Source organism: Filicampus tigris, chromosome 8 (genome assembly GCF_054856515.1).
Source record: "Filicampus tigris isolate MCC_2025a chromosome 8, RoL_Ftig_1.0, whole genome shotgun sequence".
Lineage (NCBI taxonomy): Eukaryota > Metazoa > Chordata > Actinopteri > Syngnathiformes > Syngnathidae > Filicampus > Filicampus tigris.
This window is the reverse complement of record NC_141224.1, coordinates 2,575,192-2,589,449: the sequence shown is the minus strand read 5'-3', so window position 1 is coordinate 2,589,449 and position 14,258 is coordinate 2,575,192. Positions and strand designations below refer to the sequence as shown.

General features: G+C 41.9%; 1 protein-coding gene across 1 annotated transcript; it reads left to right on the top strand.

Annotated features, from left to right (window-relative positions):
* The first annotated feature begins 608 nt into the window (after positions 1-608).
* Positions 609-12,976, top strand: ctps1b (CTP synthase 1b). Its single transcript, XM_086037930.1, has 18 exons — positions 609-802; positions 2,782-2,962; positions 3,075-3,245; positions 4,122-4,222; positions 4,771-4,887; positions 5,445-5,528; positions 5,603-5,683; positions 5,785-5,936; positions 6,818-6,950; positions 7,034-7,122; positions 7,617-7,711; positions 8,005-8,067; positions 8,163-8,206; positions 9,235-9,331; positions 9,434-9,489; positions 9,668-9,764; positions 12,175-12,319; positions 12,407-12,976. Exons 2-18 carry the CDS (start codon positions 2,797-2,799, stop codon positions 12,483-12,485), a joined length of 1,770 nt encoding a protein of 589 aa, XP_085894056.1. The 5' UTR covers positions 609-802; positions 2,782-2,796; the 3' UTR covers positions 12,486-12,976.
* Positions 12,977-14,258: the final 1,282 nt, after the last annotated feature.

Below are 14,258 nucleotides of genomic sequence, written 5' to 3'. Positions count from 1 at the left end.
AGCCAAAACCGTCGCTCTTGATTGGCCGATCTTGAAAGAGGCGTGGCACATAGAGAACACGGTGAGTGACTCCGGAAGTAAAGATATTTGCTAAAACCACGTGATAGCACCAGCGGAAGCAAAACACGTTTATTTATTTATATTTATCTTAAATTTACATGCACGAAAAAACATCAGTCACTGTGAAATATGAAACATGAAATAAAATAATGAAATTATTATTATAAAAATCATTAGATGCCAGACGCAAAAACAAAGAAGATATCGTAATTAGGCTACACGTTTTGTCCTTTCTGATCAATCGTATGGTTTTGGCAAATTTTACTTACACAAGAATGACCAAATCCCTTTCAAATGTTCAACTATTTATTGTTGAGTTTAATATATGTGTAAATACAAATACCTTGAAATTAACAAAGAATAACAAATGTGTTTGTACATTGCAGTTCCTTCCTGAGTTATTGACCTCGAACGAAAGTTTGCAGTGCCTTATTTTGTTTTGTTGTTGCTTGTGCGTGCGTCACTTATTTCTTGTATTACACAGATGTTTATACACTTTGTTATACAAAAATTGTGTTTGTAAATACTTGATTAGCACCTGTAGGAGGCAGCAGTGAACTGGAATTGCTGAATGTCGGCTGAAAGTGTAGTCGAGGAAGAACGTCCGGGAAAGTCAGCCTGTCTTGCACGTGTTGTTGTAAGCGTGTAAAACAGCCCACGGATACAAACAAAGGGCTTAAATAAGGCAAATAAACGCAACGCATATATTCGACTTGACCGGCTGTCTATACGTAGTCGCTTGGTAAGTATGCTGACCTTGATTTGTGCACATGTTGACGCGCTTCCGTCCCAAATCTTGTCGGCTTTTGACAATGAGTGCTTCCCAATAGCAAGCTAACCAGTCTCGAGTTTGACTCATTGGCGGAACATCACAGTACTTAAAATCAAGTCTATTGACGTTTGGAAATGAATAATAAACCGCAAGTGGCTGTGTTACTAAAGGGCGAAACAGCCACTAAGGTAAGTCAAACTCCCGCCATTTCACTTGCACGGCCACCACGCTTGAACGACGTCTTCGTACATGTCGTGCAGGGGTTCCAAAGTCCTATCCAGCCAGTTTCACATGTCTCCCTCCTTCAACACACCTGATTCGAATGATCATCTCATCAGCAAGCTTTGCACAACCATCCTGATCATTTGCATCAGGTGTGTTGGAGGAGGGAGACATGGAAAACAGGCTGCATAGAGGCTCTCGAGGACCAGACTTGGGCACCGCTAATTTAGTGCCTTTCATTTAGATATTGAAATGACTGTTGAGATGTGTGTGTGTGTGTGTGTACACTCAACACTGTCAAGTCTTAACCCTGAAAAGAGTCGAGCGAACTTGTTTGTTTGTGTGTACTGCACTGCACGTAAATAAACTAATTCGTAGTTAAAAATGTAAAATTAAAAATGGTAAATTATCGTCATTGTCATACCCTTAGCGAAAGAGTACTACTAATCGTTAATCAAACCAGTCCACAACTACTTTGATAATTGATTAGTCGTAGAGGCCGTATGACTAACTTGAAATTGTTCAATTCCACTTATTTCCATCTCCCAACAGAAAATATTCTCTGCTTTCGCAGGTCTTCTATGAAAGCAAACTAATTCTCTTTTATGTTTCGTCAAAATAGACATTTGCAAGCATCTGCTTTTACATTGGAAAACAATGATCCAAGAAGTAGCTTTTCAGTTTCAAAAAGTCAATCACTTCCTGTGGTGTGATATTGCTACACTGTGTTACTTTGGTTTTGTTTAATAATTGAACATTACCTATGAAACAACAGTAAATGTTTCATAGTAATCAGGGGGAAAAAGATTTTGCAGTAAACTTTAATGCATTTTTTTTCTTTTTTTTTTTTTACAGAATATTGGATTCTAAAAACGATTTGATAGTGACAGCCCTGGTTGGGATGTCCAATGTTCACTATTCAATGAGATTTTATACTGCCCAACAAAAACATTACTTGCAAAACTAATAACTACATAGCAGTAATGTTATCCTACAACCTTAAACATTACTTCAAAATGTGAAATAAAAATTGAAACTTGTCGTATTACATCATGAATGTAAATATAAATGTAAAACAATCAGGAAAAGCGGTAAGTAGGGCGGTAGCTAAAATCATGTATTCTTTTTGCCGCTGCTCAAACTTATTTTCGTTTTCACTCAAACTATCGGTAAATCTTGGGACAGGTAGCATGGAAAGGAATTTTGTGATGTTAACAGTAGAACCAGAAAAGGCAGCTATTGCAACACAGGAATGTGTGAGGCTGCTCAGTACGCTATGAGCAGCATGGTAAACCTTTACATTTTCCTGCTTTGGCATTTGCTTTTTCACATGTTTTTTGTCCATTTTTTTTTCCTGGAACCTGTCCCGCATTATTCTCTGAAGGTCACTGGGTTAGTGCGCATATTTGTTTGCACATGTGTGATGTCACGTCATTTTGTGCTAACGTGTTATTTTGGCTAGAATGCTAGCCAACACGATTTACCTCTTTTGAAGGGGAAGCGTCAATTATCATTTGACAGCAGTAGCAATGTAACTCAAATATGTATCGAAGTATCGCTAAACTACACAAACACGGTAGTGAGTCATTATCACTATACATATTTGTTTGAAAACCACTTCTAGGCCATAAATACAAAAGGATTGAATGTAATAATCATTTGGATGGCAACTGTGCGTGTCGTCTTGTGCTATCGTATGTCGACACCAATTTGTGCTCTCCGCCCAGCTCTCCTATGCAACTATGAAGTACATCCTGGTCACCGGCGGTGTGATTTCCGGCATCGGCAAGGGCATCATCGCCAGCAGCGTGGGAACGCTCCTCAAGTCGTGCGGCCTTCACGTGACAGCCATCAAAATTGACCCGTACATCAACATAGACGCCGGCACTTTTTCGCCTTACGAGCACGGTCGGTCATCCGGACGTCTTGGCAGCTCACGGCCTAGTTTTGTGCCGTGCGGTTAATATTTGACAAGATTGGTACTACTGTTGTTCAAAGACACGCACTAATGCATTTTCAGGTGAAGTTTTTGTGCTGGACGATGGTGGCGAGGTGGATCTGGACTTGGGCAACTACGAGCGTTTCCTGGACATCCGCCTGACGAGGGACAACAACCTGACCACAGGGAAGATCTACCAGTCGGTCATCAACAAGGAAAGGAGAGGAGACTACCTGGGCAAGACCGTGCAAGGTGAGAAAGAGACGTATTGGAGGGTATTTATTTATTTATTTATTTATTTTAATTGTTTTTAATTTATTTATTTATTTTAATTTAACATCATTATTTGTTTATTAGTCCACTTGGCTACTTACGGTATTTTCCGGGATTGTGATTAAAAATCTAATGTTTGAAAGAAAAATGTTATTTTTACAGAAAATAAAGAAATCATGGAAAATAGATTAAGTACGTAAAGATAAATTGGACATTTAATGGCACATTAAAGACAAAGTAAGCAGGAATTAAAAACAATAGTTTGAAAAGTTTTTTTTAAATATGCAAATTGTTTGCAAAAAATTCTTTGCTTTAAAAAAAGTTTCCTTTAAATTTCAGAATTAACTATTTTAACTCAAAGGCAGTATTATATAATAATTGAATGCTGATACAAAGCTACAAAAAAATCAATGATTCTTAGTCCATCATATGTGTTAATTGTGTAAAATAGATGACAATTTCAGTACTTTTATTTTTTATGCCCCATAACAGATTTTTTTCCCACAATTGTGCAAGTTGTCTGCTCAGTTTATATTTTGCGTGTATTTACATAGGTTTGATCCTGAATGTTTGCCGTTAATGTTATACATTAATGGCTACATTATGCTGCCGGCCCTGTGTGACCTATATCTTTGCTGCTGTAACACTGAAAATTTCCCCACTGTGGGATCAATAAAGGCCTTCTTATCTTATCTTATTTTTATCAAATGTTCTCTGCCCCCAACTTTTTTTCTTTTTTTTTTAAATACAAAAACCATCGGGTTTACAGTAGTTGTTGTGCTTGAAAAGTGCTCAGCTTTGCCCTTTAAAGTAGGTACAAGAACCTTAGAATTGTGTGTGTTTGCCACACCCCAGTGGTCCCTCACATCACCGATGCCATCCAGGAGTGGGTGATGAATCAGGCCAAGGTTCCTGTGGACGGGGATGGCGTGGAGCCTCAAGTTTGTGTCATAGAGGTCAGTTTGCTCGGCTTCTACACACTTAAACTTAGCCTATACTGTGTTTTTTAAAAGAAAAAATAGGTTAATAGGTCACACTTTAAAATCTGATGTGCTACAAAAAAAGTCAAGACATTTCAATCGGTGTTGAAATGTTGACCAGTGTCATCGGTACTAGCCCTGGAAAAACCATATCGGGCATATTGCTAATGACAAATGTTTTATTGTAATAATAAAACAATTCATTTTGGTTTTGTAATGGTATTTATCGTCAATTTAATTACAATAAATCGTCGCTGTCATGTAAAAAACACTTATCTCCATTTTTTTTTCATTTTCTTATTTTTACATGAATCATGTTTCTGCATTACAGACATCGCATTAAAGTGAAAAATAAAAAAAATTGGACATAAGTGTTTTTCACAGGACAGCGACAAAATGATGTCCAAACGTATACAGTATACGTTTTTTTGTCATGATTACGCAAGGCGCTCAGAGCCGGTGTGTGTGTGCGTGCGTGCGTGTGTGTGTGTGTGTGCGTGTGTGTGTATGTGTGGTGTCGGCAGCTGGGGGGCACGGTGGGAGACATCGAGAGCATGCCCTTTATCGAGGCCTTCAGGCAGTTTCAGTTCAAGGTGAAGAGGGAGAACTTCTGCAACATCCACGTGAGCCTCGTGCCACAGGTGAGCGAGGGCCCCTAGCTGCCACTTTTACTTCAGTCGGCTTCAAACCTTTTGGAAAAGTGGAAAAGTACCTCAGATTTAATTGCATGTATATATTATATATTATTATTGTTCCAAATATTTTGAAATAGAAATTTGGTCTTTGTTTTTAATTAAAAAAATATAATCTATTTTTAAAAGTTCAATGGTAAATGCATTAAATAATACATGTTGTTTAAGGACCTTTACAGTGTTGCAAAGATCTGACTGAATGGTTACAGCTTGTTAAATGGAGAGGGAAATATACAAAACATTACATCTGTACATTTTATATATTTTATTTGTCTTAATGCTTTTACAAAACAAAATTGTTCATAGCATGAAACCGGTCAAACAAGTAATCAAATTGATTTTGAATATATTTGTACAACCATTTTAATGACATTAGGTGTGGGAAAAGCTTGAGTTGATCTTTCAAACACTAAAGTATTTCATTAGATAAGTCCACACTTGAATGTAGTTTCCGGGAAATGATGTTTTTATTTTTTTTTATTTTTTGTCTTTTGTTTTTCCTTCAGCCAAACACGACAGGAGAGCAGAAAACGAAGCCGACACAAAACAGCGTGCGGGAGCTGAGAGGCCTCGGCTTGTCTCCCGACTTGGTGAGACAAAATGCCGAATTCAAGTTGTCACACCGAACACACGTGACAAAAAACGAGTCCAATCTGTGCTTCAGATCATGTGCCGTTGCGCGACGCCCTTGGAAACGGCAGTGAAGGAGAAGATATCCATGTTTTGTCACGTGGAGCCCACGCAGGTGACCAAGAGGACTTTGCTGACAGTTACCCAGTCGGATTTAGTCAGCCCCCCCCCCAATGAAAATAAAAATGCCTATTTGTTTCAAATGGCGTCTTGCAGGTGATCTGTGTGCATGACGTGTCGTCAGTCTACCGAGTGCCACTGCTGCTGGAGGACCAGGGCGTCGTCAGCTACTTCTGCAAGAGGCTCAGCCTGCCTGTTGAGATGAGGCCCAGGAAGATGCTCTCTAAGTGGAAGGAGATGGCCGATAGGTGGGCCGCCCCCCTTTTTTTTAAATTTTGAACCGCTGAATTTGTGTAATAATCTAGAAATGTGCTCAAATATAGATAAATGTGCGTTATTTTTTATGCTCCAGTTTTCCTTGAATGTAAACAAGCCCCAAGTGCTTCAAACGTGTATTTCAATGTCTGTTAGTGAACATTATGCCTAACCTGCTTTTTAAGAAAAAAAAGGTAAGGGAAAAGAAAGCCCACCGCAGGCTGTGATTGGTTGGTGACCAGATCAGGGCGTTTCTCGCCCAAAGCTCACCCCTGACCTCTATGAGAACAGCTGCTGCAGAAAATGCACGGGTGAAGACAGCCTTGGGTTCAAAAGAGAAATAAAAGAGTCAAAAATTCTGTTACACGCGGCGAAGGGAAAGATGAATTGCACAGGCTGTAAAAGATTTTGTGGCCCGATTGGTGAAATGTAAAAGCTGAAGGAAACGGAGAATTTATCTTTTCAAATATCAATTGAAGCCGCTAAAACCGTTTATTGCAGAAGGCAGCCTCGATCCCTTGTCGCACTTACACTATGTGATTGCGCTTTCTTGCCTTTCAAATGTAGCTTGGTGATAAAGAAAAAGAAAATGTTTCAGATGATATGCTCATTTAAGTGTGTTCATTGATCGTATCGAACACAAGGCACACTTGCGCAATAACCACCCTCCTCATTCGGCGTCTCAATAGGTTCTCCTGTGGCGCATGTATAACAGTGGTCTTGCTAGATTGTGTTAAGCATATTTGAGAAGAACAAAAAGACAATTTAAGTCAAATAGAGAATGAGCTCAATTAAGCAGCTGCCGCGATGCTGTGATATTTTTTTTTACACTCGAATCCATGATGAGGTTTATTGTTTTCCATTCACATTCCAGGTCCGACCGTCTGCTGGAGCACGTTTCCATTGCGCTTGTGGGCAAGTACACAAAGCTGTCCGACTCGTACACGTCCGTCATCAAGGCCCTGGAGCACTCGGCGCTCGCCATCAGTCACAAGCTGGAGGTCAAGGTATGGAAGGAAACACCTGGCCACGGCTCGTCGCCATGTTTGTCCAGCGTTTGGTTAAATGTGACGTTTGCCGCCATTTCCAGTACATAGACTCGGCCGACCTGGAGCAGGCCACTTTGCAGGAGGAGCCGGTGAAGTATCACGAGGCCTGGCAAAAGCTCTGCAGCTCCAAGTGAGTACTTTAACGAACGTTTTTGCTGTAGCCACATGATGGCAGCAGAGAGCCATCAACTTCAGAAAACGGGCTTGTCTGAGGCATACTTCCCTCAAAATTAACCCAAAGACCACTTCACAGAGCAATCAAAATTTACACGTTGGGTTATGAGAGGACAATACTGTGCGTCCAACGAAACTCACTGCAGCTCTGCTTACCCATAACTGCCGGACGGACGTGCAGAATGGCTCGTTCAGACAAAAATATTTGTGGTTGTGTAATTTCAGTCTTGACGAGTGGCCAGCGATTCCAGAGATTATTTGCGTACTGCAAAAACAATCAGTTACTTTTAACTACTACTACTCAAGCCGCTCTTAAAGTTTTATCTTGCCATTTCCCAGCACAGCATTTTCAGAATCAATGTGACAAGATTTACTTTTTGGGGGCTTATGAGGGGCCTGTGTTACTGTACGTGACCGACGGTAGCTTGCTGACTACATGTTTCCCCACAGCGGCGTGTTGGTGCCTGGCGGTTTTGGCGTGAGGGGGACAGAAGGCAAGATGCTGGCAATAAACTGGGCAAGAAAACAAAATAAACCCTTCCTCGGTAAGAGAGCATGTTTGTCAACATTACGGTTGGCATCCGTCCTACTGCGGAAGCATTCGCAACAATTACACCCATGTTAAATGAATGCTCGCTTGTAAAGGCAACATTTTTAATACAGCCTCTCCTGTAGCCATTGTATAGCCGTGTTGTTTTGTCGAGCGCTTGAAATAAAAAGGATTGGACCAAGGTGCTGCCAAGTAGACATTTAGCGTAAAGCAACGATGGCATTTGAGAGCTCTTGCGTTTTACGGCGCTAATCGGGCAAAAATGCCGCCTGTCTTGTTTGCGTGCAGGCGTGTGTCTGGGCATGCAGTTGGCCGTGTGCGAGTTCGCCCGCAACGTTCTCGGCTGGGAAGGTGAGCGATTGCGACACGCCGACATTTGAGTCCTCCGTCATTTTTGCCGTCATGTTTGGGAGGAAATTTGAGCCGCTTGGGTTTTCTTTTCTCAGACGCCAACTCCACAGAGTTCAACCCGGATTCCAAGTACCCTGTGGTAGGTTGTCCTCCTGTGTGCCATAATGTTCACACCCACAACTGAGAAGAGCCTACAGAAATGTTGTATACCAATATAATTGTGTGTAATAAGTTGTGATTGTAGGTCGCAAAAGTCAATGGGGGACATTCATGAGAAAGGAGATTTTGAATGGGATGAAGTGGAATGTTCTGAACTGTTGTGTCATGAACAGAATTAGTGTGTAGGTCCACTTTGAAACGTTGTCTTTTAGGATTTTCAGGACAAATTGCCTTTTTGGGGCCTTCAACATGCCAGAAAAGACATTTTATTTAAAAAACAATTTTTTTTTGCAAATGCGAGAATCCCAATCAAGATGTATTTTCGGGGTCCTGAACACAAGCCCCCAAAACCCACTCAGTAGCACCCAGGAGAAAGTTGCTTCTGTCAAAACAGGACGCATGAAAAAGTCTCGGACGTGCACAAAAACCCAACGCCAGGTCTGCCGTTTTGGTTTGAAGCAGACATTTTGGGCCGATTCCGAGGCTTATACTTGCGCTCCTCAAAGACAAGTAGGCCAAAAGAGTCCCAATAGCGAGCAGCTATCCCAAACCGATTTATTATTTTTGTTGCCCGGGCCAGTGTTTGTCACACTTTTTACACCAAATGCCACCTAAAACAAAATGTTAGCTCTCTAAACACCACCATAATTCACCAACATTACTGTACTACACTATATTACAGTAGTATAGTAAGCCAAAGTATTCATCAAAACAAGGCAAGGATTTATTGCTTAAAAAAACTACCGTTGTAAAATACATGAAAAGAGATGTACTTAAATGATTTAATAAAAGTTCATTCCACATAAAAGTTACATAAATAGTTGACCTAAATAAATGTGCGAACATTCAATTCACTAATTGTTTGGAGTAGTGCAGTAGATTCAGTGTCCTCAAAGTTTCATCACATCGGTAGTTGGCCGGGAAATACGATTTTCAGCGGCTTGATTGTGATTGGGTTTTCTGAGGGTGAGGCGCGACGTTTTAAATGCAATTGTTTGTTCTCGGCAGGTGATCGACATGCCAGAGCACAACCCGGGCCAGATGGGAGGCACCATGAGGCTTGGCCAGAGGCGAACCATCTTCAAGTCCCAAACAAGCGTGCTGAGTACGTGCGCACTCGGGGGGGGGGGGGGGGGGAACTGTGGTCTTTACGCCCAAATTCAAGCCGTGTGACTTTGTAATAAATTGGCTTCGTCACCTTTGGCAGGAAAACTCTACGGAGACGTGGACCACGTCGACGAGCGGCACAGGCACCGATTTGAGGTGAGACGCGGGCCCTCAAAGATAAAAAAAAAAAAAAAAGCTGCTCCCAAGCGGAGGCCCCCTCTTTAATCAGGCCCGTTTTAATCTCTGGGCTCAGATGTAATCCGCGGCGCTATTGACCGGCAAACTCTTTGACTTGCTCCTTTTCAAGACGATTTGATCTCACCCCTCACTGCAGGTCAACCCTGAGCTCAAGCACCACTTTGAAGAGAAAGGCCTTCAGTTTGTCGGCCAGGACGTGGAGGGGGAGCGGATGGAGATCATTCAGTTGGAGGGTGAGGCCATCACAATCGCATCACTTCATCAATCGCGCACTTCCTAGTCGATTGAATAAATCAATCGGGGCTCAACTAGGACTGTTTTTAATGCCCCGCTTGCAGTGCACGCTATCTACGGTCGTGACATTTTTCAGTGGGCCACGGTCGATGACGACGTAATATCTAGCCTGACCGATTCAGCTTAACTTTATTTATAGAGCACAGCCGCTTCCAAAGTGCTGTACCTAAAGTGAATATCGGGCATATAAAAAACAAAGACAGTTAAAGCTATAAATCGACAACATAAGACTTGTAAACACTTAAACGCAAAAACAATGCCGAAAAAATAAAAATGTGTTTTAAGACGAGTTTTGAATGGACAGACAGAGGGGGCTTGCCTAACGACCTCACCTGAGGCACCGGGCAGGTACGTGGGGGTGGAAGAGCGCAGACAGGTAAGGTGGGGTGAGACCATTTCAACATTTCATAACAAATAAAAGTATATTAAAAAGTATAGAGAGCCAGCGAACGGAGGCCAGAATTTGGGTTGTATCCTCCCTCCTATGAGTTCCAGTTAGCAGGCGAGCAGCAGCATTTTGGAACAACTGCAGACGCTTGATGGAGGACTGGCTGACTCCAAAATAAAGTGCATGACAGTAGGGATGTCACGATTCACTCAAGCTTCGATTCGATTTTCAATTCCCGATTTTCGATTCGATTTTTAAAAAATTGCTACCATGCTTGTCTCTGTGCACTAGTGTGGTTCTGCGGCCATCCACAAACGCCGAATAATACGCAATGATTTTTGGCGCAAGCGCATAATTTGATCTACACATTCCAAATGTGCTATCCATCTGGAATGAAAAAAACGTTTCAAGACATCATTTTCTAGATGAATTTCATCAACCCGATTTTCAAATTATCGAATCGATTCATCCCGATTGATCGATTTTAAATCGAATTTTTGATTAATCGTTACATCCCTACATGACAGTAATCCAGTTGCCATGTAACGAAGGCATGCATTACTGTTTCTAAATGCTATTGTGAAAAGACAGGCTTTACCTTACCTTTACCTTAACTTTAGATGAGGCGCCGGTTGGGGGCAAGTCAACAGGGGAGAGAGAATGCACAAGGGCTAACCCAAAATGTTCTCCTGGTTACCCTCCTGCTTGTTCTACACAATGGATGAAGAACATGAAGTAGCTACGGATGTCCTAGCAACTCTAAAACTTAAAACAACTTGCATTCGAACGCAAGCGGTAGCGACACGCGCTAACCGAGCAACAACAACACTCGCAGGCATATTTATCCTCTGCGAAAACGACTAACGTCGCCGCGGCTTGGTTGTGACCGTCTTCTTCGATGTCATCGTCAAATTTCAGCATTGTTCCGTCAAAGGTGGTCTCGATTGTGGGCCGCTAACTTGTACTGCATGCCCTTTTATGTACTGCGCTTGCAATTTTCAGCCGGCTCTCAAAGCACTGTCCAGCCTGGTTGTGATTGGTCGCCTGAGCTGTCGGGTCACATTTGTTATCAGATGAAGCTGCGAGAGTGCCGACTTCCCTCAAGGCCACCGCCGCAAGAAAAGCACTTTTTCACCGTGTTAAATGCTTGCGCCACGACACGCTTAATGGCTTTGTCCTTGGCTCACGCTGAGGCTTGTTAAAAGATTCACCAACACGCCTCCACTTCCAACACTGTTGGGCACAGGGTGGCTGCTATTCATTTTGCTCTTATTGCTGTCATTGTCCAAAATTAATGCCTCCCCATAGAGTTTGCTTTTGCAATTATTCCCCCTAAACCCCCCCCAATTTGGTTTTGCTTTGTGCTTTAACGGTCTTTATTTCTTTTTATAACACATTATACATTGGTTTTTAGTCAGCTGTTTTATTAGTCTGCCACGTAGATTTGTATTGTTATTTATTTGGAGCGTGTTTGTAATTTGTGCGATGATAGCAATACTTGAGCTCTCCATTTTTGTTCTCACCGACTTCTCCGCTAGTTGAGCAAAACAACTTGTACTTGTTTTCAAGTCACCGTTTTTTTGTTTTGTTTTTCATTGGGAAATATATATAGTATACCTTATAAATACATACAGTAATGGCCTTAATTAGATGGCTAAATATCGGTAGAAATAATGAAACCACTTTTGTCACACTTTCCCCTTTATTTAGCTTCTCAATCTGATGTGCACGCCATGGCCACCTGGGGGCAGTATAAGACAGACATACAATGCAATACCGCAGACAATAGGGATGTAACGATTAATCGCAAATCGATTTAAACCGCTTAAGATTTGCATCGATGTAAAAAAAAATTAGATCGAATCAATTCGAGCATCATCGGTAGCATCATGCCATGCTGTTGCCGTTGAGATATCCATCGCTTAAAGCATAACAACAATGCCGTTCTGCTTTCTTTTCAGAGCATTGCTATTTCATCGGAGTACAGTACCACCCCGAGTTCACCTCAAGGCCCATCAAACCGTCTCCGCCCTACTTCGGCCTCCTGCTGGCTTCCGCTGGCAAACTCCAGAGCTACCTGGCTAAGGGCTGCAGGCTGTCTCCACGGTAACCACCACAAAAAAAAAACCACTCATCTCCTCCGTTGGCCCGTCGGCGTCGCCGATGGTAACGCCGGTCCTCCCGCTTTTTCAGGGACACGTACAGCGACCGCAGCGGCGGCAGCTCTCCCGACGTCGACATCACCGAGCTCAAGTTCCCGTCCTTGTCCTGAGGCCGGAGACGGCGCAGCGCCGATTTTTAGACAAGTGCCACTCAAAACGAGGTTTCAAGCTATCGGGTAAAATATGCTGTCCATTATTTATACTCTTCGGTGAATGTAAAGCTCCAAGGGACGTCGAAAATAACGTTTTTGTTCGTAACAGATGCAGTTATTGTTTTTTGTCGGGGATGTATAACAATGACGAGAGGGGTAGTTTATCAAGCATTTGGCTTTAAAATGTTTTTTACGCAAGTGAATTATGTTGCATTGACTGAAGATTCACAAGGTCCAAGACGAGCGCGTGCCGTGTCGTCGGGTGTCCCGCAAACTACTCCAGTTTGTCTCAGTACTGCAGTTTTATGTACATATCAATGATTTGTACACTGACATTGAGTGAGTGTATATACAAATATTGTGCAGTGATAGTTTATGAACTCACAAGAATGACTTCAGGTTCCCTTTTATCACCTCTGCCTTGATGAAATAAAGAAACATGTAATGGATTTCATGTATTACCTTTTAGTCATTCAACAGTGTTGATTGATTGAATGAATGAATGCAGCAATTTCATTGTCATCTGAGCCACACACGCTGTATTATTCGACATTTGTGGTTGAAGCTGAACGAAGAGAAAATGAAATATCCTGAGGACCTCTGGGGTGGAATTTTAGAATAAAACATTCTCACTTTCGACCGAAATGTCCAAAACAAACAAAAGTTTTGCCCGATTTGGCAGCAGAACGTGATCCGCTGCCGTCGCCTTTTTGTGTTTGCTTGAATTTTCGCGTGACGAGAAATGTCATTTCCACTCCTCGAAACAAGCGGCAGCTTCTGCTTTTTTTTTTTTCTCTCCGCCTCCTCGCTGCGATGTAACAAAACTCATATGAACCTCAAGTGAACTTTGCACTCCAGTTTGTTTAGGTTCAACATTTAAATATTTTGCTGTCCTCGGAGGAACTCGAGTTTTGATTGACAACTCAAACACAGCCGTGCCTCGAGGTCGGAGTGACCTGACGTTCAAGTCTTTTCAAGATGCGAGCCGTCAATCAACTGACATGTAAATATGTTTTTGTATTTGTTTAGAATTGCAAGCGTGAACAGAATTACATTTTGTGTAGTTAAAGCAACTGTACGGCCTCTGCTACCTGAATGCTAACATATAAGAAACTCCATAGGCACACGGGCTAGCAATTAGCGCCTGTGTGGCCCTTTGCAACAATGGATATCTGGCCACAAATGATGCTGCAACACACGTAGACTGACCACAACAATGCTTACAGGCATATATTCTTTATCCTCTGCAAAAAACTTACTGCCGCACTGATGAGCTGAAAGGAGTTGAGTCTCAATGAACAGCAATTCATCTCTCGCTTACTCCCCCCCCCAGGTGGCCAAGGTGCGCACACCAGAATGACCATTCAATGAATTCATTTAATTGTATTTATGCTTTTACTTTTTAAAAAGTATACTTTTATTTTTATGGCATTTCAATAGGGAAAGAAGACTGGAGATGCAATGCTGTGCAAATTAGCCACACTTTAACTTCCCAATACATCAAGATAAATTATTTCAAAACGTTTTTTCTCCATTCATGTACCCAATAACCTGGACAAGTTTTTTTTTATCATTTAATTGGGGAAGTAAAAAATAAACAACTGCTCTAATGTGATTGCACAAGTGTGCACATCCTCTTCTAACCGGGATGTGGTTGTGTCCAAAATGAAACAATCACGTTAAACGCTCACCTGACATGCACCCAGGATAAAGTTCAGCTGTTCTAACGGG

Coding starts and splice junctions, on each gene's coding strand:
- ctps1b (XM_086037930.1), top strand. CDS start 2,797: ATGAAGTACATCCTGGTCACCGGCGGTGTGATTTCCGGCATCGGCAAG. Junction 7,123..7,616: donor CAAAAGCTCTGCAGCTCCAA/GTGAGTACTTTA, acceptor GTTTCCCCACAG/CGGCGTGTTGGTGCCTGGCG. Junction 12,320..12,406: donor GGCTGCAGGCTGTCTCCACG/GTAACCACCACA, acceptor CCGCTTTTTCAG/GGACACGTACAGCGACCGCA.